This window comes from Carcharodon carcharias, chromosome 1 (assembly GCF_017639515.1).
Source record: "Carcharodon carcharias isolate sCarCar2 chromosome 1, sCarCar2.pri, whole genome shotgun sequence".
Lineage (NCBI taxonomy): Eukaryota > Metazoa > Chordata > Chondrichthyes > Lamniformes > Lamnidae > Carcharodon > Carcharodon carcharias.
In genome coordinates, this window is record NC_054467.1 from 271,371,524 (window position 1) to 271,396,047 (window position 24,524).

The 24,524-nt window shown below is 53.7% G+C and overlaps 1 protein-coding gene across 1 annotated transcript in view; it reads left to right on the forward strand.

Annotated features, from left to right (window-relative positions):
- Nucleotides 1–556: 556 nt before the first annotated feature.
- LOC121276109 (dynactin subunit 1-like) overlaps nucleotides 557–24,524 on the forward strand; it is a gene marked incomplete at its 3' end in the record, with an annotated part of 249,284 nt that continues 225,316 nt past the window's right edge. Inside the window, exons 1-3 of the mRNA XM_041184072.1 lie at nucleotides 557–798; nucleotides 5,198–5,279; nucleotides 10,255–10,286. Of these exons, the coding sequence (XP_041040006.1) occupies nucleotides 568–798; nucleotides 5,198–5,279; nucleotides 10,255–10,286 (345 nt within the window). The remainder of the gene's footprint in view (nucleotides 799–5,197; nucleotides 5,280–10,254; nucleotides 10,287–24,524) is intronic.

Sequence of the window (24,524 nt, forward strand, 5' to 3'; positions counted from 1 at the left end):
TTGGGTATTAGTGTCGGGAGCAGTGTTGGGTTTTAGTGTCGTGAGCAGTGTTGGGTATCAGTGTAGTGTGTTATTGTCGGGAGCAGTGTTGGGTATTAGTGTAGTGTGTTATTGTCGGGAGCAGTGTTGGGTATTTTTGTAGTGTGTTATTGTCGGGAGCAGTGTTGGGTATTAGTGTCGGGCATTCGTCTCCGTTGCAGTGTTGTGTTGGGCATTAATGTTGGTAAAAGCAAAATACTGTGGATGTTGGAATTCCAACACAAATGAAAGTACCTGGAAAATCTCAGCAGGTCTGGCAGGATCTGCGGCTAGGAACACAGTTAACGTTTTGAGTCCATTTGTCTCTTCAACAGAACTAAGTATTGCCGATAATTGCTCAGATATAACATCCTTTGACCTATTAATATTGATGAATCATCTCTCTGACTATCTTATCCTCCACTTGCTGCTTCCACTTTGCAGCGCTGTCTCGTGTGGTTTGACACCTCCCACCCCTGCAAACACAGTTCTCTCTTTCTCTCGTTATTAACCATTGGTGTCCTTTCTTTGCAGTCAAACAATAGCAGAATGAGTGGTGAGACAGGAGCCGGGAAACCCCTGAAGGTGGGCTCACGTGTGGAAGTTATCGGGAAGGGGCACCGGGGCACTGTTGCTTATGTGGGTGCCACTATGTTTGCCTCTGGGAAATGGGTTGGAGTGATTCTGGATGACGCCAAGGGTAAAAATGATGGAACAGTGCAAGGCAAGAGATACTTCACCTGTGAGGAGAGTCATGGCATCTTCGTACGCCAGTCGCAGGTAAAGTGTTACCGAATCCTGACCTGGAGGTGGGACGGCATTGCAGGAGACATTGAGTGTGCTGGATGTTTGGGTGCTTGGGTTTGTATTTGGTGGTGTGGTTGGACTGGTACTGGGTGTGGATTTTGTGTTGGGATGGTGTGGAGTGGCTGCTGTATGTGATGGGGGTGTTTTGGTATTTGGTTTGCGGAGAGATTGGGAGGTGTGCTTGTCGGGATATGTTGGTGTTTTGGGGTTGGTATTCAGAGGAGCCAGGTGTTGTGATGTTTCAGGTTTGGGATTTTGGAGTTGCTGATGTTGGTTTTTTCTGGTTTGGGTTGTTAGGTTTTTGGGGACCTGTTCTTTAGGTTTTTGGGGTTTGGGTCTTTATGTTTTTGAGGTTCAGGATGATGTTTTTTGGGTTTCAGCACATTGGTTTTTTGGGTTTCAGCACTTTGATTTTTTGGGTTCTGGACATTGGGTTTTTGGGTTTCAGCACGTTTTTTTGGGGTTCTGGACATTGGGTTTTTGGGTTTCAGCACGCTGCTTTTTTGGGGTTCTGGACATTGGGTTTTTGGGTTTCAGCACGTTGCTTTTTTGGGGTTCTGGACATTGGGTTTTTGGGGTTCTGGACATTGGGTTTTTGGGGTTCTGGACTTTGGGTTTTTGGGGTTCTGGGCATTTGGTTTTTGGGGTTCTGGATGTTGGGTTTTTTGATGGTTTGGGGCATTGGGTTTCTAGGGTTCGAGAAGTCGGGTTTCTGGGGTTCGGGATGTTGTGGTTTGAGACATCAGGTTTGGCCAATTGGGTTTTTGTGGTCAGGATGGTGGGGTTCTGGACCTTAGATTTTTAGGGTTAGTCACATCGAGTTTTGGGGGTTTGGCATGTTTTTTGGGGTCTGGTGGGTTGGTTTTTTGGGGGTTCAGGACATTGAGTTTGAGATTCAGGGTATTGAGCTCTTTTGGGTTCATGGTGTTTGCATTTGGGATGTAGGGTTTTGGGGGTTCATGGTATTGGGCTTTTGGTGTTCAGGACATTAGGGTTTTGGGGTTCAGGGTGTTGTGGCTCAGCATTCGGGGTGTTGGGTTTTTGGGGTGTGGGAGTTGGTTTTTTGGGGATCAGAACATTGGTTTGGGCGTTTCTGGGGTTCAGGACATTGAGTATTTGGGGTTTCAGGGCATTGGTTTTTTGGGGTTTGGGGCGATGGGTTTTTGGGGGTGTGGGGCGTTGGGTTTTTTGGGGTTTGGAGCATTGGGCCATTGGGGTTTGGGTAGATGGGTTTTTGGGGGTGTGGGGCGTTGGGTTTTTTGGGGTTTGGGGCGATGGGTTTTTTGGGTTTTGGGGCATTGCGTTTTTGGGGTTTGGGGCGTTGGGTTTTTGGGGTTTGGGGCATTGGGGTTTTTGGGGTGTGGGGCATTGGGTTTTTTGGGGTGTGGGACGTTGGGTTTTTTGGGGTGTGGGGCATTGGGGTTTTTGGGGTGTGGGGTGATGGGGTTTTTGGGGTGTGGGGCGATGGGGTTTTTGGGGTGTGGGGCGATGGGGTTTTTGGGGTGTGGGGCGATGGGGTTTTTGGGGTGTGGGGCGATGGGGTTTTTGGGGTGTGGGGCGGTGGGGATTTTGGGGTTTGGGTCGATGGGTTTTTTGGGGTGTGGGGCATTGGGTTTTTTGGGGTGTGGGGCGTTGGGTTTTTTGGGGTGTGGGGCATTGGTTTTTTTGGGGTGTGGGGCGTTGGGTTTTTTGGGGTGTGGGGCGTTGGGTTTTTTGGGGTGTGGGGCGTTGGGTTTTTGGGGTTTGGGGCAATGGGTTTTTGGGGGTGTGGGGCGTTGGGTTTTTTGGGGTTTGGGGCGATGGGTTTTTTGGGGTGTGGGGCGTTGGGTTTTTTGGGGTGTGGGGCGTTGGGTTTTTGGGGTTTGGGGCAATGGGTTTTTGGGGGTGTGGGGCGTTGGGTTTTTTGGGGTTTGGGGCGATGGGTTTTTTGGGGTGTGGGGCGTTGGGTTTTTTGGGGTGTGGGGCGTTGGGTTTTTGGGCGATGGGTTTTTGGGGGTGTGGGGCGTTGGGTTTTTTGGGGTTTGGGGCGTTGGGTTTTTTGGGGTTTGGGGCGTTGGGTTTTTTGGGGTTTGGGGCGTTGGGTTTTTTGGGGTTTGGGGCAATGGGTTTTTTGGGGTGTGGGGCGTTGCGTTTTTTGGGGTTGGGGCGTTGGGTTTTTTGGGGTTTGGGGCGTTGGGTTTTTTGGGGTGTGGGGCGTTGGGTTTTTTGGGGTGTGGGGCGTTGGGTTTTTTGGGGTGTGGGGCGTTGGGTTTTTTGGGGTGTGGGGCGTTGGGTTTTTTGGGGTGTGGGGCGTTGGGTTTTTTGGGGTGTGGGGCGTTGGGTTTTTTGGGGTGTGGGGCGTTGGGTTTTTTGGGGTGTGGGGCGTTGGGTTTTTTGGGGTTTGGGGCGTTGGGTTTTTTGGGGTTTGGGGTGTTGGGTTTTTTGGGGTGTGGGGCGTTGGTTTTTTTGGGGTTTGGGGCGTTGGGGTTTTTGGGGTGTGGGGCATTGGGGTTTTTGGGGTGTGGGGCATTGGGGTTTTTGGGGTGTGGGGCATTGGGGTTTTTGGGGTGTGGGGCATTGGGGTTTGGAGCATTTGGTGCATTGGGGTTTGGGGCATTGGGTTTTTGAGGTTTGGGGCATTGGGTTTTTGGGGTTTGGGGCATTGGATTTTTGGGGTTTGGGCATTGGATTTTTGGGGTTTGGGGCATTGGATTTTTGGGGTTTGGGCATTGGATTTTTGGGGTTTGGGCATTGGATTTTTGGGGTTTGGGGCATTGGATTTTTGAAGTTTGGGACATTGGATTTTTGGGGTTTGGGCATTGGATTTTTGGGGTTTGGGGCATTGGATTTTTGGGGTTTGGGCATTGGATTTTTGGGGTTTGGGGCATTGGATTTTTGGGGTTCAGACTGTTGGGTTTGCGGTTTTGGGATTTGGGGTGTTGCATTTTTGGGGTTTTGGGGCAGTGGTTGTTTGGGTTTTGGGGTTTGGCCCATTGGTTTTTATGGGTTCAGGCCGTTTGGGGTTTGGGACGTTGGTTTTTTTGGGTTCGGGTGTTGATGGTTTTTTGGGATTCGGGTGTTGATGTTTTTGGAGTTCGGGTGTTGGGTTTTGGGGGTAGGGTGTTTGGGGTTTTGGGGGTCCGGGCATTGGTTTTTGGGGGTAGGGTGTTGGGTGTTTTGGGGTTCGGGTTTTTGGTTTTGGGAGTTCAGGTTTTGGGCGTTCGGGTGTTGGGTTTTGGGCGTTCGGGTGTTGGGTTTTGGGCGTTCGGGTGTTGGGTTTTGGGCGTTCGGGTGTTGGGTTTTGGGCGTTCGGGTGTCGGGTTTTGGGCGTTCGGGTGTCGGGTTTTGGGCGTTCGGGTGTCGGGGATTGGGCGTTCGGGTGTCGGGGTTTGGGCGTTCGGGTGTCGGGGTTTGGGCGCTCGGGTGTCGGGGTTTGGGCGTTCGGGTGTCGGGTTTTGGGCGTTCGGGTGTCGGGGATTGGGCGTTCGGGTGTCGGGGTTTGGGCGTTCGGGTGTCGGGGTTTGGGCGTTCGGGTGTCGGGGTTTGGGCGTTCGGGTGTCGGGTTTTGGGCGTTCGGGTGTCGGGTTTTGGGCGTTCGGGTGTCGGGGATTGGGCGTTCGGGTGTCGGGGTTTGGGCGTTCGGGTGTCGGGGTTTGGGCGTTCGGGTGTCGGGGTTTGGGCGTTCGGGTGTCGGGGTTTGGGCGTTCGGGTGTCGGGGTTTGGGCGTTTGGGTGTCGGGGTTTTGGGCGTTTGGGTGTCGGGGTTTTGGGCGTTTGGGTGTCGGGGTTTGGGGCGTTCGGGTGTCGGGGTTTTGGGCGTTCGGGTGTCGGGGTTTTGGGCGTTCGGGTGTCGGGGTTTGGGCGTTCGGGTGTCGGGGTTTGGGCGTTCGGGTGTCGGGGTTTTGCGTTCGGGTGTCGGGGTTTTGCGTTCGGGTGTCGGGGTTTTGCGTTCGGGTGTCGGGGTTTTGGGCGTTCGGGTGTCGGGGTTTTGGGTGTTTGGGTGTCGGGGTTTTGGGCGTTCGGGTGTCGGGCGTTCGGGTGTTGGGTTTTGGGCGTTCGGGTGTTGGGTTTTGGGCGTTCGGGCGTTGGGTTTTGGGCATTTGGGCATTGGGTATTGGGCGTTCGGGCATTGGGTTTTGGGCGTTTGGGCGTTCGGATGTTGTGTATTTTGGGGTTCAGTGTGTTGGGTTTTGGGGGTTCTAGTGTTGGTTTTTGGGGGTAGGATGTTTGTTTTTGGGGATTCGGGTGTTGGGTGTTTTGGGGTTCGGGGTGTTTGGTTTGGGGCTTGGGATGTTGGGTTTGCGGGGTGCAGGCTCTGTTGTTTTGATTTGAAGGGGTGGGGTGTCAGTGGTTGGAGATTGTCAATGTTTGGGTGGATTTTTAATTTGTTTCAGATCCAGCTCGTCGAGGATGGCGCTGACACCACTTCCCCTGATACCCCACAGGAACCATTGTCTTCAAAGCTTCCCAAGCGAGGTAGGGGATCCTGATTCATTAGGAAGCATGAGCTTGTTGTCTCTGCGGTGAAACAAGCCAGTCAGCCGCACACCGCCATCACTGGCTAAATCTGTGGAGAACTGATTCGGTGAGGGAGCACAGACTATCCAAAAACCCTGAGGTGAATGTGCAGCAGAGGGGCATACATTGGAGGCAGTGGGCATCGAGAGAGTTATTCAGGGTAAATGGATAGAAATTAGAATGCAGAAACAAGGCAGAGGACCCATTCACTCTTAGATAGATTAAACAGGTTGGCTCTATAGATATGGGAGTTGAGAAGAATGAGAGATGATCTTGTTGAACCATCTAAGATTCTGAGGGGGTTTAACAGGTTTGATACTGAGGGGATGTTCACTCTCATGGGAGAAACGAGAACGAGGGGGAACAGGTTCAAAATAAGGACTCTCCCCATTGAAGATGGAGATGAGGAGGAATTTCATCTCTCAGGGTTGTCAGTGTGTGGAATTCTCTTCCCCAGAGAGCAGGGGAGGCTGTCTCAGTGAATATATTCAAGGCTGAGTTAGACTGATTTCTGATCGACAAGGGAGTCAAGTGTCCAGCTATAACCTTCTTAATGATCAATTCTAACATCTTCCTCACGACAGACGTCAAGATAACTGGCCTATAATACCAAGTCTAATGTAACCTGCTCTCTGGTTGGCCCCAGAATGTGCTGCTCGAAGAAACAATCTTGAAAGCATTCTCCACATCCAGGCTACTCCTGCCAATCTGATATTTCCAGTTTATATGTAGATAAAAGTCAGCCGTGATTATTACTTGGAGACTAGTGCTCTGCTCCTTTCCTTCTGGGGCCTCTTTCTGATTCCTGACTTTGTCCCTGCCTAAGACTTGCTCCTGGGGCTTCTTTCTGTCCTACTCGCTGGTTTGGGACCTCTCCCTCCTTGTCCCCATCCCGTGTCTTGCTCCCTGGATTCAGCTCAGTGCTCCTTCGGTTCAGGTCACCTGACCTGCAGTTTCACTTTGCGTCTGCATAGGTGCAGCCATTTCCTGGCTAACGCATTCCTAGGAGACCCAAGCTCCTGACCTGCCACTGCTGATTTAAAATTTCACAGCTGTTTTAATGAAGTTTCTCATCTTGTCCTGAATGACCGTAATTCTGAGACTGTGTCCTGGGCTCTAGACTCTCCAGCATTTACCCTGTCAGTCCCCTTCAGTGAGATCACCTATTCTTCTGAACTCCAGAGACCCTAGGCCCCTTGTAGGACAACACTCTTACCTGAGGAATCAGTCTAGTGAAGCTTTGTTGAACCTCCTCCAAGGCACATATACCCTTCCTCTGGTACCGAGACCAAAGCTGTCTGCAGTATTCTAGGTGGGATCCAACTGAAGCCCAATAGAATTGCAGCAAGACAACTTTAGCTGTCTTGCAATGGGGCCCGATTTGCCCTTTCTAATATGCCTTTCTAATTGCTTGCTGCATCTACCGGAATACTTCCTGACATGAACTGGGGTTGTTGTGACCCGGTTCGGGATCAGTGACTTTTTGTTTAAAGCGGACAAAGTTTGAAATTCCAGTTACCCAGGAAGAAAATGAAGCCACGCGATTCCACAGGTCTAAACAAAATCAACTTCACTGTACAAAGCTAGAAAAGCAAAACCATCTACAATATCTATCAGACACTCTTAACATTCAGGGTTAACATGAGTCACCTGGTAGGACAGAACCTGAGTATTGCTGAAAAAAGAGACATGTCAGAGCTTTTCATCTTGCACTCATCAGGACATCAACAAGAATACCAAATATAAGGGGAAAACAACAATTTATACTGTCTGTGAAGAGAGTGCTGATTGTTAGGCAAGTGGACTCTGGTACAGGCTTTGTCATGGAGAATGCACCAATTGATGGCAACTGACAGTTAACTGACAAGAATTGTTTGATATTTAAACCAGGCTGCTTGGCCCTGATTGGTCAAGGCATTGCCCTGAGGAATGAGTCAACAAATGGCTGTCACTTATTTTGTTTAGCTGAAACAGTGTGTGTAGATGCTCTTTCTGCTTGCAAAGAGCAGCGCCTGTGTATTTATGTATAGCTTCCGTACATGCAGATGTGTTGTTATGATCCCAGCTGATGTTACTACTGGACAAGCCAGATCCCAGGGTGGAGCCCAGCTTGATAGATCCTAACTTTTATGTTTTGTTTAGAAATGTGGAGAGCAGCTACTGAAGAGTCACAGGAGTCAGCTAATGAACTTTTAACAAGAGAATAAAACATTAAACAAGCAAGAAAGGATTAAATATATTACAATTCTCCTTCACCCACAACTATACCTTTACAGACAGGTACAGATTTGTAAGGATAACACAAGTTACAAGAGCTATCTTATACTCTTGAAGTAAGTACATAGTCCATGTAAACCAATAGGTGACCTATGGTCAGACACACCACACTGTGAAACCAAGTGACAGATGCCACCCCAAACAGAGGCTGTGGATCCCTCATCTACTCCCCAAGACGCTTGTCACACTGTCAGTCAACCGGTCTGACTGGTTTTTCTGTGTTTCACATGGGGGTTTCCAATGTCCACTCTCTTAGAACCTGCTTTGGAATCTTCTCCCAAACAACACTTTCTCTTGGTTGCCTTCCACAAGGGTCCACATCTTGGGTTTTGAACTCTTCATCCGGTGTTCCTGCCCCTTAGATCACCACATGCATTCAAGTTTTGCCTTCCATGCACCCTCTCTCAGGTACTCAGACGTGCCAACAGGACACCATTGCTTCACAGGCCCACAGTAAAGAGTTACAGATCTTCGCTGTCTCCGTGGATCTTCTAGCTTCTCACGAGCCTATTTTGCTTTAAGTCTGTGCCCTGCAGCTTTCTCTTATAAACTTGGAACCTCCCTCTGCTCCTCATTCTTAACTTCTCTTAATAGGACCTTTTCCAAATTCCTGTTCTTTTCCTTTAGCTAGAGGGCCTTCTTGGGACCCCTCCTTTCTGTCCCACTCCTTGGCTTTGGGACCTTTTAGTTACTTTGGGAAATCTGCTCTATGCAGTTTGTGCAGTTCCCTCCTGCTGTGTTCAGCTCCTCCTGGTTTCAACTGAAGTGAAATTGCTTTTCAGTTTTCCTATCTCTGTGGCTCCCTGTCTTTGGGCCCCTGTTCAGCAACAGTACAGTTTTTTTTCCTACCTCATGTTTGTTTTAGCTTCCCTTCAAGAGTCATAAAACCTCACTAGAATGCAGGCATCTTTTAAAGTAAAGGCAAAGCTCAAATTCCCCTATCCTATATATAAAGAAAACTTCTGAGGGGAGGGAACCACCATCTGTGGTTAACTAGGGATGTTAAGGAAAGAATGAAACTTAAGGAAAAGGCATACGACTCTGCAAAAATGATTGGGCAGAATATAAAGAACAGCAGAGAATGACTAAAAAGTTAATGAGGAGAAAGAAGTTAGACGATAAGAGGAAGCTAGCAAGAAATGTAAAAACAGACAGTGTCCCACAGGGGTCTGTACTGGGGCCTCAACTCTACAGTTTACATCAATGACTTAGATGAGGGGAGTGAAGACATGGTAACTAAATTTGCAGATGACGCAAAGATAGGTAGGAAAGTATGTTTGGAAGAGGACATGAGGAGGTTGCAGATGGATATAGATAGGCTGAGTGACGGGGCAAAGATCTGGCAAATGGAGTTTAATGTGGGAAAATGTGAAGTTGTTCACTTTGGCAGGAAGAACAAAAAAGCAGAGTATTACTTAAATGGAGAACAGCTGCATAATTCTGAGGTGTAGAGGGATCTAGGTGTTCTAGTACATGAGTCACAAAAAGTTAGTATGCAGGTACAGCAAGTAATTAAGGTGAATGGAATACCATCCTTTATTATGAGAGGAATTGAACATAAAAGTAAGGATGTTATGCTTCAGTTATACAGGGCATTGGTGAGACCGCACCTCGAATACTGTGGGCAGTTTTGGTCTCCTTATTTAAGGAAGGATGTAAATGTGTTGGAGACGGTTCAGAGGAGGTTTACTAGATTGATACCTGGAATGAGTGGGTTGTCTTATGAGGAAAGGTTGGACAGACTGGGCTTGTTTCCACTGGAGTTTAGAAGAGTGAAGGGTGATTTGATTGAAGTTATACAAGATCCTGAACGGCCTTGACAAGGTGGATGTGGGAAGGATGTTTCCTCTTGTGGGTGAGTCCAGAACTAGGGGGCAGTGTTTGAAATTAGGGGTCATCCTTTTAGGACAGAGATGAGGGGAAATTTTTTCTCTGAGGGTTGTGCGACTTTGTAACTCTCTGTCTCAGAAGGTGGTGGAGGCGGGGACATTGAATATTTTTAAGGCAGAGGTAGATAGATTCTTGTTAGGGAAGGGAATCAAAGCTTATCGGGGATAGATGGGAATGTGGAAATTGAAACACAAGAAGATCAGCCATGATCTTAGTGAATGGTGGAGCAAGCTCGAGGGGCTGAATGGTCTACTCCTGTTCCTATTTCTTATGTTATATTCTTATGATGTGCTCGGTGCTGATGCGCTGGGGACTGGTGCATTGTGTGGTCTGACGCACTGGGTGCCATGACAACCCAATACATTGCCTCCCTGGTGCCTGGGTCAAGGATGTCACAGAACAGCTGCAGGACATTGCGAAGGGGGAGGGCGAACAGTCAGAGGTCGTGGTTCACATTGGTACCAAGGACATAGAAAGAGGGCTGAGGTCCTGCAACAAGAATTTAGGGAGCTACGGACACAGTGGGCTGAAGGGCCTGTTTCCGTGCTGCATAACTGTATGACTCTGGGTGCTGAACAGTGCACCCCTGTACTGGCCGTGGGCGCACCAAGAGCATAGTGGAGTGGGGTAAAACGAGATTCTCTGGTAAATTAACTACAAATGGGTTTGAACTGTTGTGGGAAAATCCCACATTTCAGGTTTAGAATCATCTTCTTAAGTAACTGTAAATCAATCTTAGTTATTGACCTTTCTTTATTTTTTGCAGAGATGACTGAGACTCCTAAAAGCAGCAAACTGGTGAGTCGAGTGGATAATGAGGAATTGCTGCTGTTGTAAGGCAAATCTTTCCTTTGACACAGTCTAGGTGTCCCTAATCCAGCTACACCACATCGCTGCACACACTACTGAGAGAAAACCCCTATAGAAAGGGACCTTCCTGCACATTGGGAGACAGACCAATCCCCGGTTATTGATGGTAAAGACAGTCCTGGAACCGGTAATCCCTGTCCGCTCCTTCGTTAGGATGTCAGCCCATCATACTTCAAAAATTCCTGCGTCCACTGCAGGAGAGGCCTGAGGAGGCAAAGAGCATCACACACTGCACAGTCCCTTAGTGCTCCAGCATCCCAGTCAGCCTCACCCCCAGAGCCCGCGTTCCCGCTCCCGCCTCACCCCCAGAGCCCGCGTTCCCGCTCCCGCCTCACCCCCAGAGCCCGCGTTCCCGCTCCCGCCTCACCCCCGGAGCCCGCGCTCCTGCTCCCGCCTTCCCCCAGAGCCCGCGCTCCCGCTCCCGCCTTCCCCCAGAGCCCGCGCTCCTGCTCCCGCCTTCCCCCAGAGCCCGCGCTCCCGCTCCCGCCTTCCCCCAGAGCCCGCGCTCCTGCTCCCGCCTTCCCCCAGAGCCCGCGCTCCTGCTCCCGCCTTCCCCCAGAGCCCGCGTTCCCGCCTTCCCCCAGAGCCCGCGCTCCTGCTCCCGCCTTCCCCCGGAGCCCGCGCTCCCGCTCCCGCCTTCCCCCAGAGCCCGCGCTCCTGCTCCCGCTCCCGCCTTCCCCCAGAGCCCGCGCTCCCGCTCCCGCCTTCCCCCAGAGCCCGCGCTCCCGCTCCCGCCTTCCCCCAGAGCCCGCGCTCCTGCTCCCGCCTTCCCCCAGAGCCCGCGCTTCTGCTCCCGCCTTCCCCCAGAGCCCGCGTTCCCGCCTTCCCCCAGAGCCCGCGCTCCTGCTCCCGCCTTCCCCCGGAGCCCGCGCTCCCGCTCCCGCCTTCCCCCAGAGCCCGCGCTCCTGCTCCCGCTCCCGCCTTCCCCCGGAGCCCGCGCTCCCGCTCCCGCCTTCCCCCGGAGCCCGAGCCCCCGCTCTCTCCTTCCCCCGGAGCCCGCGTTCCCGCTCCCGCCTTCTCCCGGAGCCCGCGTTCCCGCTCCCGCCTTCCCCCAGAGCCCGCGTTCCCGCTCCCGCCTTCCCCCAGAGCCCGCGTTCCCGCTCCCGCCTTCCCCCAGAGCCCGCGCTCTTGCTCCCGCCTTCCCCCAGAGCCCGCGCTCTTGCTCCCGCCTTCCCCCGGAGCCCGCGTTCCTGCCTTCCCCCAGAGCCCGCGCTCCTGCTCCCGCTCCCGCCTTCCCCCAGAGCCCGCGTTCCCGCTCCCGCCTTCCCCCAGAGCCCGCGCTCTTGCTCCCGCCTTCCCCCAGAGCCCGCGCTCTTGCTCCCGCCTTCCCCCAGAGCCCGCGCTCCTGCTCCCGCCTTCCCCCAGAGCCCGCGTTCCTGCCTTCCCCCAGAGCCCGCGCTCCTGCTCCCGCCTTCCCCCGGAGCCCGCGCTCCTGCTCCCGCCTTCCCCCGGAGCCCGCGCTCCCGCTCTCTCCTTCCCCCGGAGCCCGCGTTCCCGCTCCCGCCTTCTCCCGGAGCCCGCGTTCCCGCTCCCGCCTTCTCCCGGAGCCCGCGCTCCCGCTCTTTCCTTCCCCCGGAGCCAGCGATCCCGCTCTCTCCTTCCCCCGGAGCCAGCGATCCCGCTCTCTCCTTCCCCCGGAGCCAGCGATCCCGCTCTCTCCTTCCCCCGGAGCCCGCGTTCCCGCTCTCTCCTTCCCCCGGAGCCCGCGTTCCCGCTCTCTCCTTCCCCCGGAGCCCGCGTTCCCGCTCTCTCCTTCCCCCGGAGCCCGCGTTCCCGCTCTCTCCTTCCCCCGGAGCCCGCGTTCCCGCTCTCTCCTTCCCCCGGAGCCCGCGTTCCCGCTCCCGCCTTCCCCCGGAGCCCGCGCTCCCGCTCTCTCCTTCCCCCGGAGCCCAAGCCCCCCCTCCCGCTCTCTCCTTCCCCCGGAGCCCGCGTTCCCGCTCTCTCCTTCCCCCGGAGCCCTCGTTCCCGCTCTCTCCTTCCCCCGGAGCCCGCGTTCCCGCTCTCTCCTTCCCCCGGAGCCCGCGTTCCCGCTCTCTCCTTCCCCCGGAGCCCGCGTTCCCGCTCTCTCCTTCCCCCGGAGCCCGCGTTCCCGCTCTCTCCTTCCCCCGGAGCCCGCGTTCCCGCTCTCTCCTTCCCCCGGAGCCCGCGCTCCCGCTCTCTCCTTCCCCCGGAGCCCGCGCTCCCGCTCTCTCCTTCCCCCGGAGCCCAAGCCCCCCCTCCCGCTCTCTCCTTCCCCCGGAGCCCGCGTTCCCGCTCCCGCCTTCCCCCGGAGCCAGCGTTCCCGCTCTCTCCTTCCCCCGGAGCCAGCGTTCCAGCTCTCTCCTTCCCCCGGAGCCCGCGCTCCCGCTCTCTCCTTCCCCCGGAGCCCGCGCTCCCGCTCTCTCCTTCCCCTGGAGCCCGCGTTCCCGCTCCCGCCTTCTCCCGGAGCCCTCGTTCTCGTTCCCGCTCCTGCCTTCTCCCGGAGCCCGCGCTCCCGCTCTCTCCTTCCCCCGGAGCCCGCGCTCCCGCTCTCTCCTTCCCCCGGAGCCCGCGCTCCCGCTCTCTCCTTCCCCCGGAGCCCGCGCTCCCGCTCTCTCCTTCCCCCGGAGCCCGCGCTCCCGCTCTCTCCTTCCCCCGGAGCCCGCGCTCCCGCTCTCTCCTTCCCCCGGAGCCCGCGCTCCCGCTCTCTCCTTCCCCCGGAGCCCGCGCTCCCGCTCTCTCCTTCCCCCGGAGCCCGCGCTCCCGCTCTCTCCTTCCCCCGGAGCCCGCGCTCCCGCTCTCTCCTTCCCCCGGAGCCCGCGCTCCCGCTCTCTCCTTCCCCCGGAGCCCGCGCTCCCGCTCCCACTCTCGCTCCCGCCTCACCCCCGGAGCCCGCGCTCCCGCTCTCTCCTTCCCCCGGAGCCCGAGCTCCCGCTCTCGCCGCTGGAGTCCGCTCTCCTGCTCCTGATCGCTCGCGCTCTCGCACCCCTCTGATTCTGGCTCTTCATCTCTGATTTAAAATGAATTTTTGATCTGTCATCAGCTGCTCTTACTGGAAGAGAAACCCAAACTTTGCCACCATCCCTGTGTTGAACTGATTCCTAATTGCAATCCTGAAGTGATTGCCTCTCATTTTTTGACTATGAACTGAATCCTGGATTTCTCAAACAGCCTGTATAGTTCCAGAGTAAAATCCTACAGGAGATGCTTGACACTTGTAATAAAAACTGGAAATGCTGTTAGTATTTGTGGGGAGAAAAAGAGTTAACGTTCAGACTCTGACCCTTCAAAAACTGAGTGAATGTTTCAGATTGATGACACACATTGCGAGGATTCAGATGAAAGATTATGAAACTGAAACATTAACCTAGTCTCTCTGCATAGAAACCACCTGACCTGCTGAGCATTTCCTGCTGTTTAAAGCCAGAATAATTTCACCCTCGCTCTACTTTATCTGTTCCCGTAATTGCCTTGAAAACTTTAATCAAACTGCCCCTTAATCTTCGGAACTGCGGAGATGACAAATACCTCGAGTACACCTCGGAATATGCTACTCTTGTCTTCTCTATTTCGTGTTGTCTCTTGTTCTGCCCAGGCTGATTTTACATCTGCATTTTCTGAGCATGCATGGTTTCTCTCTACACTCCTCCTTATTCCGCTCTTAAAGAGCAGCAAACTTCCCTCCCCAAAACCCTTAGTCCCCTCACCCTGCTCGAGACTGTCGAGTGTCCCTCCCTCCCCTCAATCCTCTCCCTCCCCTCATTCCCCTCACCCTGCTCGAGACTGTCGAGTGTCCCTCCCTCCCCTCAATCCTCTCCCTCCCCTCAGTCCCCTCACCCTGCTCGAGACTGTCGAGTGTCCCTCCCTCCCCTCAATCCTCTCTCTACCTTCAGTCCACTCACCCTGTTCAGTACACACGGGACTGTCGAGTTTCCCTCCCTCCCCTCAATCCCCTCTCTCCCCTCAGTCTCCTCACCCTGTTCACTACACTGGAGACAGTCATGAGTCCCTGCCTCTCCTTTGCATTGGAACTCCCTCCCTAACAGCAGTGTGCATGTTCCCATATCACTGCAGCTCCCCAGAACCTTCTCCAGGGTGATGAGAGATGAGCAAAGCTCTTGCCAGTGACACATCCCTTGAATGAGTAAAAATGTGCAAATCAGGAAAGTACTGATCACAGTGATATTAACCTCTGTCTTTTAATCTTTAACCTCTGCCTTTTAACCTTTAACCTCTGTCTTTTAACCTTTAACATTCATGCAGCGCGGAACAAAGCCTAAAAAGGTGGTGCATGTTGGTGTCTGTGTCTGTTGGTCTGCTGCTATCGCATGAGCACGTTCCTGGGCATGTTCATTACTGCTCCCATTCTCCACTCTAACCCCGTGTCGTGTTGCTGTGACCAGATATTGCTCACATTTCCCATTGCCCTCACATTCAGCTACCCAGGCGGATGGATATCTCAGTCACACTGTGTGTGTAGTCCCTGGGGTGGATGGATATCACAGTCACGCAGTGTGCACGTAGTCCCTGGGGTGGATGGATATCTCAGTCACGCTGTGTGCACGTAGTCCCTGGGCTGGATGGATATCTCAGTCACGCTGTGTGCACGTAGTCCCTGGGGTGGATGGATATCTCAGTCACGCAGTGTGTGTAGTCCCTGGAGTGGATGGATATCTCAGTCACGCTGTGTGTGTAGTCCCTGGGGTGGATGGATATCTCAGTCACGCTGTGTGCACGTAGTCCCTGGAGTGGATGGATATCTCAGTCACGCTGTGTGTGTAGTCCCTGGGGTGGATGGATATCTCAGTCACACTGTGAATGCGTAGTCCCTGGGGCGGATGGATATCTCAGTCACACTGTGTGCGTAGTCCCTGGGGTGGATGGATATCTCGTTCACACTGTGAGTGCGTAGTCCCTGGGGCGGATGGATATCTCGGTCACGCTGTGTGTGTGTGTAGTCCCTGGGGTGGATGGATATCTCTGTGACGCTGTGTGTGTGTAGTGCCTGGGGCGGATGGATATCTCGGTCACATTGTGTGTGTGTGTAGTCCCTGGGGTGGATGGATATCTTGGTCATGCTGTGTGTGTGTAGTCCCTGGGGTGGATGGATATCTTGGTCACACTGTGTGTGTAGACCATGGGGTGGATGGATATCTTGGTCATGCTGTGTGTGTGTAGACCCTGGGATGGATGGATATCTCGGTCACGCTGTGTGTGTAGTCCCTGGGGCGGATGGATATCTCAGTCACGCTGTGAGTGCGTAGTCCCTGGGGCGGATGGATATCTCAGTCACACTGTGTGTGTAGTCCCTGGGGTGGATGGATATCTTGGTCATGCTGTGAGTGCGTAGTCCCTGGGGCGGATGGATATCTCAGTCACACTGTGTGTGTAGTCCCTGGGGCGGATGGATATCTCAGTCACACTGTGTGTGTAGTCCCTGGGGTGGATGGATATCTCAGTCACACTGTGTGTGTAGTCCCTGGGGTGGATGGATATCTTGGTCATGCTGTGAGTGTGTAGTCCCTGGGGCGGATGGATATCTCAGTCACACTGTGTGTGTAGTCCCTGGGGCGGATGGATATCTCAGTCACACTGTGTGTGTAGTCCCTGGGGTGGATGGATATCTTGGTCATGCTGTGAGTGTGTAGTCCCTGGGGCGGATGGATATCTTGGTCACGCTGGGTGTGTAGTCCCTGGGGCGGATGTATATCTCAGTCACGCTGTGTGTGTAGTCCCTGGGGTGGATGGATATCTTGGTCATGCTGTGAGTGCGTAGTCCCTGGGGCGGATGTATATCTCAGTCACACTGTGTGTGTAGTCCCTGGGGTGGATGGATATCTCAGTCACACTGTGTGTGTTGTGTCAGTCTTATCCACTGTTAGGTTTGCCGGGGGATATAGAGGACTGGGGGATCTACTGGGAAAGTAGAGGACTGAGATCAACTGGGAACGTAGAGGAGTGAGAGATCAACTGGGAATGTAGAGGACTGAGAGATCAACTGGGAACGTAGAGGACTGAGAGATCAACTGGGAATGTAGAGGACTGAGAGATCAACTGGGAATGTAGAGGACTGAGAGATCTAGTAACGTAGAGGACTGAGATCAACTGGGAACGTAGAGGACTGAGAGATCTACTGGGAACGTAGAGGTTCTGAGAGATCTACTGGGAACGTAGAGGACCGAGTGATATACTGGGGACGCGGAGGACCGAGAGATCCACTGGGGACATGGAGGACCGAGAGATCCACTGGGGACGTGGAGGACCAAGAGATCAACCAGGGACGTGGAGGACCAAGAGATCAACCGGGGACGTGGAGGACCGAGCGATCTACCGGGGACGTGGAAGACCGGGTGATCTACCGGGGACGTGGAGGACCAGGCGATCTACTGGGGAGATGGAGGACTGTGGGGAGAGTACTGTAGTTGTAGTGCAAATGCAGAAGATGGGGTGAACAGCTGGAAATGCTGATGTCTGTGGGATCCATTGGGAATGTGGAGGACTTGGGGGGAGGCGCGTTGTCCACTGGGAATCTTGAAGACCAGTTGGGGGAATCCACTGGGAATGCAGATGACCAGGGTTGGTTGATCCACTGGGAATATAGAGGAGCGGGACAGGTTGATCCACTGGGAATGTAGTCGAGTGGGGCAGGGTGATCCACTGGGAATGTAGTCGAGCGGGACAGGTTGATCCATTGGGGATGTAGTCGAGTGGGGCCGGGTGATCCACTGGGAGTGTAGTCGAGCGGGACAGGTTGATCCACTGGGGATGTAGTCAGGTGGGGCCAGGTGATCCACTGGGAATGTAGAGGAGCGGGGCAGGGTGATCCACTGGGGATGTAGTCGAGTGGGGCCGGGTGATCCACTGGGAGTGTAGTCGAGCGGGACAGGTTGATCCACTGGGGATGTAGTCAGGTGGGGCCGGGTGATCCACTGGGAATGTAGAGGAGCGGGGCAGGGTGATCCACTGGGGATGTAGAGGAGCGGGGCAGGGTGATCCACTGGGGATGTAGAGGAGTGAGACAGGGTGATCCACTGGGATGTGGATGAGCGGGGCAGGGTGATCCACTGGGAATACAGTGGCGTGGGGCAGGGTGATCCACTGGGAATGTAGAGGATCAGGGTGGGGTAATCCACTGGGAATGTAGAGGAGCGGAGCGGAGTGATCCACTGGGAGTGTAGTCGAGCGGGACAGGTTGATCCACTGGGGATGTAGTCAGATGGGGCCGGGTGATCCACTGGGAATGTAGAGGAGCGGGGCAGGGTGATCCACTGGGGATGTAGAGGAGCGAGACAGGGTGATCCACTGGGATGTGGATGAGCGGGGCAGGGTGATCCACTGGGAATACAGTGGCGTGGGGCAGGGTGATCCACTGGGAATGTAGAGGATCAGGGCAGGGTGATCCACTGGGAATGTAGAGGAGCAGGGCGGGGTAATCCACTGGGAATGTAGAGGAGCGGAGCGGAGTGATCCACTGGGAATGTAGAGGAGCGGGGTGGGGTGATCCACTGGGAATGTAGAGGAGCAGGGTGGGGCGATCCACTGGGAATGTAGAGGAGCAGGGCTGGGTGATCCACTGGGGATGTAGAGGAGCGGGGCGGGTAATCCACTGGGGATGTAGCGGGGCGGGTGATCCACTGGGGATGTAGAGCGGGGTGGGGTAATCCACTGGGGATGTAGAGGAGCGGGGCGGGTAATCCACTGAGGATGTAGCGGGGCGGGGTGATCCACTGGGGATGTCGAGGAGCGCGGGGATCCACTGGGAACATAGCGGGGCGGGGTAATCAACTGGGGATGTAGAGGAGCGGGGCGGGTAATCCACTGGGGATGTAGAGGAGCGGGGCGGGTAATCCACTGGGGATGTAGAGGAGCGGGGCGGGGTAATCCACTGGGGATGTAGAGGAGCGGGGGGATCCACTGGGAACATAGTGGGGCGGGGTAATCAACTGGGAATGTAGAGGAGCGGGGCGGGATAATCCACTGGGGATGTGGAGGAGCGGGGCGGGATAATCCACTGGGAACGTGGCGGGGTGATCCACTGGGGATGTAGAGGAGCGGGGCGGGGTGATCCACTGGGGATGTAGAGGAGCGGGGCGGGGTGATCCACTGGGAATGTAGAGGAGCAGGGCGGGGTGATCCACTGGTAATGTAGTGCAGGGCGGGGTGATCCACTGGGAATGCAGAGGAGCAGGGTGGGGTGATCCACTGGGAATGTAGAGGAGCGGGGCGGGTAATCCACTGGGGATGTAGAGGAGCGGGGCGGGTAATCCACTGAGGATGTAACGGGGCGGGGTGATCCACTGGGGATGTAGAGGAGCGGGGTGGGGTAATCCACTGGGGATGTAGCGGGGCGGGGTGATCCACTGGGGATGTAGAGGAGCAGGGCGGGGTGATCCACTGGGGATGTAGAGGAGCGGGGCGGGGTGATCCACTGGGGATGTAGAGGAGCGGGGGGGATCCACTGGGAACGTAGCGGGGCGGTGTAATCAACTGGGAATGTAGAGGAGCGGGGTGGGGTAATCCACTGGGGATGTAGAGGAGCGGGGCGGGGTAATCCACTTGGAACGTGGCCTGGTGATCCACTGGGAATGTAGAGGAGCGGGGCGGGGTAATCCACTGGAGATGTAGAGGAGCGGGCGGGTAATCCACTGGGGATGTAGCGGGGTGGGGTGATCCACTGGGGATGTAGCGGGGTGGGGTGATCCACTGGGGATGTAGAGGAGTGGGGCGGGGTAATCCACTGGGGATGTAGAGGAGCGGGGGGATCCACTGGGAACATAGTGGGGCGGGGTAATCAACTGGGAATGTAGAGGAGCGGGGCGGGGTAATCCACTGGGGATGTAGAGGAGCGGGGCGGGTAATCCACTGGGGATGTAGAGGAGCAGGGCGGGATAATCCACTGGGAACGTGGCGGGGTGATCCACTGGGAATGTAGAGGAGCGGGGCGGGGTAATCCACTGGGGATGTAGAGGAGCAGGGCGGGGTGATCCACTGGGAACGTGGCGGGGTGATCCACTGGGAATGTAGAGGAGCGGGGCGGGGTAATCCACTGGGGATGTAGAGGAGCAGGGCGGGATAATCCACTGGGAACGTGGCGGGGTGATCCACTGGGAATGTAGAGGAGCGGGGCGGGGTAATCCACTGGGGATGTAGAGGAGCAGGGCGGGGTGATCCACTGGGGATGTAGAGGAGTGGGGCGGGGTAATCCACTGGGGATGTAGAGGAGCGGGGCGGGATAATCCACTGGGAACGTGGCGGGGTGATCCACTGGGAATGTAGAGGAGCGGGGCGGGGTAATCCACTGGGGATGTAGAGGAGCAGGGCGGGGTGATCCACTGGGGATGTAGAGGAGCGGGGCGGGGTGATCCACTGGGAATGTAGAGGAGCAGGGCGGGGTGATCCACTGGTAATGTAGAGCAGGGCGGGTGATCCACTGGGAATGTAGAGGAGCAGGGTGGGGTGATCCACTGGGAATGTAGAGGAGCAGGGCGGGGTGATCCACTGGGGATGTAGAGGAGCGGGGCGGGGTGATCCACTGGGAATGTAGAGGAGCAGGGTGGGGTGATCCACTGGGAATGTAGAGGAGCAGGGCGGGGTGATCCACTGGGGATGTAGAGGAGCGGGGCGGGGTGATCCACTGGGAATGTAGAGGAGCAGGGCGGGGTGATCCACTGGGAATGTAGAGGAGCAGGGCGGGTGATCCACTGGGAATGTAGAGGAGCAGGGTGGGGTGATCCACTGGGAATGTAGAGGAGCAGGGCGTGGTGATCCACTGGGAATGCTTTCTCAAATCTGCACAGAACAGCTTTTGAAACTATAAATCACCCAGTGTAATCTTTTATTTTTGCATCCTTGGATGTACTGCTGATCCTGGGACAGGATCAAACTGGCAGCTATATTTCACCATCTTCCCTGTAGGATTACAATCCTATCCGTAGCCAACGTTAGATTGTATGAGAGGTTTAAAGACTACGTTGGGGTGGACCACACCGTTAGGAATACAGTTCTGAGTATACCAGAAGGCTAGAGGAGCGAGTGGCCTTGACAGCATTTCAGCAGAGAGGGATCTTCACAGGAGGATTGAGCAGACAGGCTAGAGTTCACAGGGACTGATGAGAAATGGGTTCTGACCACAGGTTAAAGCTCAGTGACTGAGTCCAGCGCTACATAAGCAGCTACATTCAGACATAAACACCAGGCAAAACAAAATGTCCGGAAAAGACAATGAGAGTGCAACTGACTGAGAGGCAGCAAGGAATCCAGTGCCAAAGCCCCCATATGGGAGCTTCCTTCAGAATGTCCTCATGTTGCTTGCATGCATGCCTCTGCTTCCATCTCTGCTACATTCATCACACTGACGGAAGCTTATATGTTGTACTAGGCAATGACTTGTATTCATGTAATCTCAATGATCCTTGGCAGACATTCTGCAAGCTGCTGACTGAACAAATGCAAGTAGCTGGAGTGAATGAGAGTGGCTGGAGAGACGCCAATCTGAGTTCACAATATCCCACATTGTCCTTGTCCATAAGGGGTTAATGCAGAGAGAGAGAGAATGGTGGGGACAATCTGAGTTCACTACAGCCCACAGTGTCCCTGTCCATAAGGGGTTAATGCAGAGAGAGAGGATGGTGGGGGCAATCTGAGTTCACTCTCACTCCCTGTAACACACACACACACAATTGAAAAGCAGAACCTGAAGAGCAGTAATCCCAGGATTATTCCCAGTGCCATGTGCTAGTGAACATAAGAATAGGAAGGTATTGCAGTTCGACACGTGGCTGGAGGAAGAAGGGCTTTAGATTCTGAGGCATTGGGATCAGTTCTGGGACAGGTGGGAAATGTACAAGAAAGATGAGTTACACCTTAACAGGACTGGGACTAATGTCCTCCTGGGGAGGTTTGCTAGTGCTGCTGGGGAGGGTTTAAACTGGATTGGCTGGGGGATGGCAACCTGAGGGGAAATTCAGAGTGCAGAGGAGAAAAACTGGCAGTGGGAAGTAGTGAAGTATCAACTGATGACCGGGATATATCAGAGAGTAGTATTAAGGTAGACACAATACCTGGAGAGTTTGATAGAATTAGAGTGGGCAACAGTAAGTCATTCAATGGGTTCAGAATAAGGGTGAGAATATAAAAGCCTAAATCAGGGTTAATGTGCATGTATATGAATGCACGGAGTGTGGTTAATAAGATTGGTGGACTGCAGGCACAGCTTGACAAATGGAATTATGATATTGCTATAAGAGAGACCTGGCTCAAAGAAGGGCAGGATTGGGCATTAAATATTCCTGGGTACAATGTGTTTAGGAGAGACAGGAAAGGAAAAAAAGCTGGGGGAGTGGCAATATTGATTAAAGATGGTATTACAGTACTGGAGAGAGAGAATGTTCCAGAGGGATCAAGGACAGAATCTCTCTGGCTAGAGGTAAAGAATGGGAAAGATGCAATAACATTGATTGGTGTAGAATATAGACCACTTACTAGTGGAAGGGATGTGGAGAAACAAATTTGCAAATGAATTACAGACAAGTGCAAGAGGTATAGCGTAATCGTAATGGGGGACTTCAATTATCCAAATATAGACAGGGATAGGAAAAGTGCAAAGAGATAAGAGGGACATGAGTTCCTGAAATGTGTTCAAGATAATTTTCCACAGCAGTATGTTTCCAATGCAATTAGAGGACATGCACTTTTGGGCTTGGTCTGCAGAATGGGTTCGTCAAAATGGATCAAATATCAGTGGGAGAGCCTCTAGGGGACTGTGACCATGTATTATAAGGACAGAGAACAGTCCAGAGCAGGGATAATTAATTGGGGGAAAGCCAACTTCGATGAGATGAGAATGCATCTGAGTCAACTGAGTTGGAATCAAATGTTGGCAGAAAAGAGAGTGGCTAAACAATAGGAAAGGTATTTCAAAGGAAAAGTATTGCAGGCAAAGTCAAGGTATATTCCCTTTAAGGGGAAAGGTAGGACAAATAAACCCAGAGTGTCCTGGATGACGAGGGAAATAGAGGTGAAGATGAAAAGGAAGAAGTGCACATATGGCAGATGTCAGGTAGTAAATACAATGGAGAATCAGGCTAAATATAGAAGGACCAGAGGGGATGTGAAGAAACTAATTAGAAAAGCAAGGAGAGAGTAAAGCTCCCTCTACACTGTCCCCATCAAACACTCCCAGGTACAGCACGGGGTTAGATACAGAGTAAAGCTCCCTCCACACTGTCCCCATCAAACACTCCCAGGACAGGTACAGCACGGGGTTAGATACAGAGTAAATCTCCCTCTACACTGTCCCCATCAAACACTCCCAGGACAGGTACAGCACGGGGTTAGATACAGAGCAAATCTCCCTCTACACCGTCCCCATCAAACACTCCCAGGTACAGCACGGGGTTAGATACAGAGTAAAGCTCCCTCTACACTGTCCCCATCAAACACTCCCAGGACAGGTACAGCACGGGGTTAGATACAGAGTAAATCTCCCTCTACACTGTCCCCATCAAACACTCCCAGGGCAGGCACAGCACGGGGTTAGATACAGAGTAAAGCTCCCTCCACACTGTCCCCATCAAACACTCCCAGGACAGGTACAGCACGGGGTTAGATACAGAGTAAATCTCCCTCTACACTGTCCCCATCAAACACTCGCAGGACAGGTACAGCACGGGGTTAGATACAGAGTAAATCTCCCTCTATACTGTCCCCATCAAACACTCCCAGGACAGGTACAGCACGGGGTTAGATACAGAGTAAATCTCCCTCTACACTGTCCCCATCAAACACTCCCAGGGCAGGTACAGCACGGAGTTAGATACAGAGTAAATCTCCCTCTACACCGTCCCCATCAAACACTCCCAGGGCAGGCACAGCACGGGGTTAGATACAGAGTAAAGCTCCCTCCACACTGTCCCCATCAAACACTCCCAGGACAGGTACAGCATGGGATCAGATACAGAGTAAAGCTCCCTCTACACTGTCCCCATCAAACACTCCCAGGACAGGTACAGCACGGGGTTAGATACAGAGTAAATCTCTCTCTACACCGTCCCCATCAAACACTCCCAGGACCGGTACAGCACGGGGTTAGATACAGAGTAAAGCACCCTCTACACCGTCCCCATCAAACACTCCCAGGGCAGGTACAGCACGGGGTTAGATACAGAGTAAAGCTCCCTCTACACCGTCCCCATCAAACACTCCCAGGACAGGTACAGCACGGGGTTAGATACAGAGTAAATCTCCCTCTACACTGTCCCCATCAAACACTCCCAGGACAGGTACAGCACGGGGTTAGATACAGAGTAAAGCTCCCTCTACACTTTCCCAATCAAACACTCCCAGGACAGGTACAGCACGGGGTTAGATACAGAGTAAAGCTCCCTCTACACTATCCCCATCAAACACTCCCAGGACAGGTACAGCACGGGGTTAGATACAGAGTAAAGCTCCCTCCACACTGTATCCATCAAACACTCCCAGGACAGGTACAGCACGGGGTTAGATACAGAGTAAAGCTCCCTCCACACTGTATCCATCAAACACTCCCAGGACAGGTACAGCACAGGGTTAGATACAGAGTAAATCTCCCTCTACACTGTCCCCATCAAACACTCCCAGGACAGGTACAGCACGGGGTTAGATACAGAGTAAATCTCCCTCTACACTATCCCCATCAAACACTCCCAGGACAGGTACAACACGGGGTTAGATACAGAGTAAATCTCCCTCTACACTGTCCCCATCAAACACTCCCAGGTCAGGTACAGCACGGGGTTAGATACAGAGTAAAACTCCCTCTACACTGTCCCCATCAAATACTCCCAGGTCAGGTACAGCACGGGGTTAGATACAGAGTAAATCTCCCTCTACACTGTCCCCATCACACACTCCCAGGACAGGTACAGCACGGGGTTAGATACAGAGTAAATCTCCCTCTACACCGTCCCCATCAAACACTCCCAGGACAGGTACAGCACGGGGTTAGATACAGAGTAAATCTCCCTCTACACTGTCCCCATCAAACACTCCCAGGGCAGGTACAGCACGGGGTTCGATACAGAGTAAACCTCCCTATACACTGTCCCCATCAAACACTCCCAGGACAGGTACAGCACGGGGTTAGATACAGAGTAAAGCTCCCTCCACACCATCCCCATCAAACACTCCCAGGGCAGGTACAGCACACGGTTAGATACAGAGTAAAAC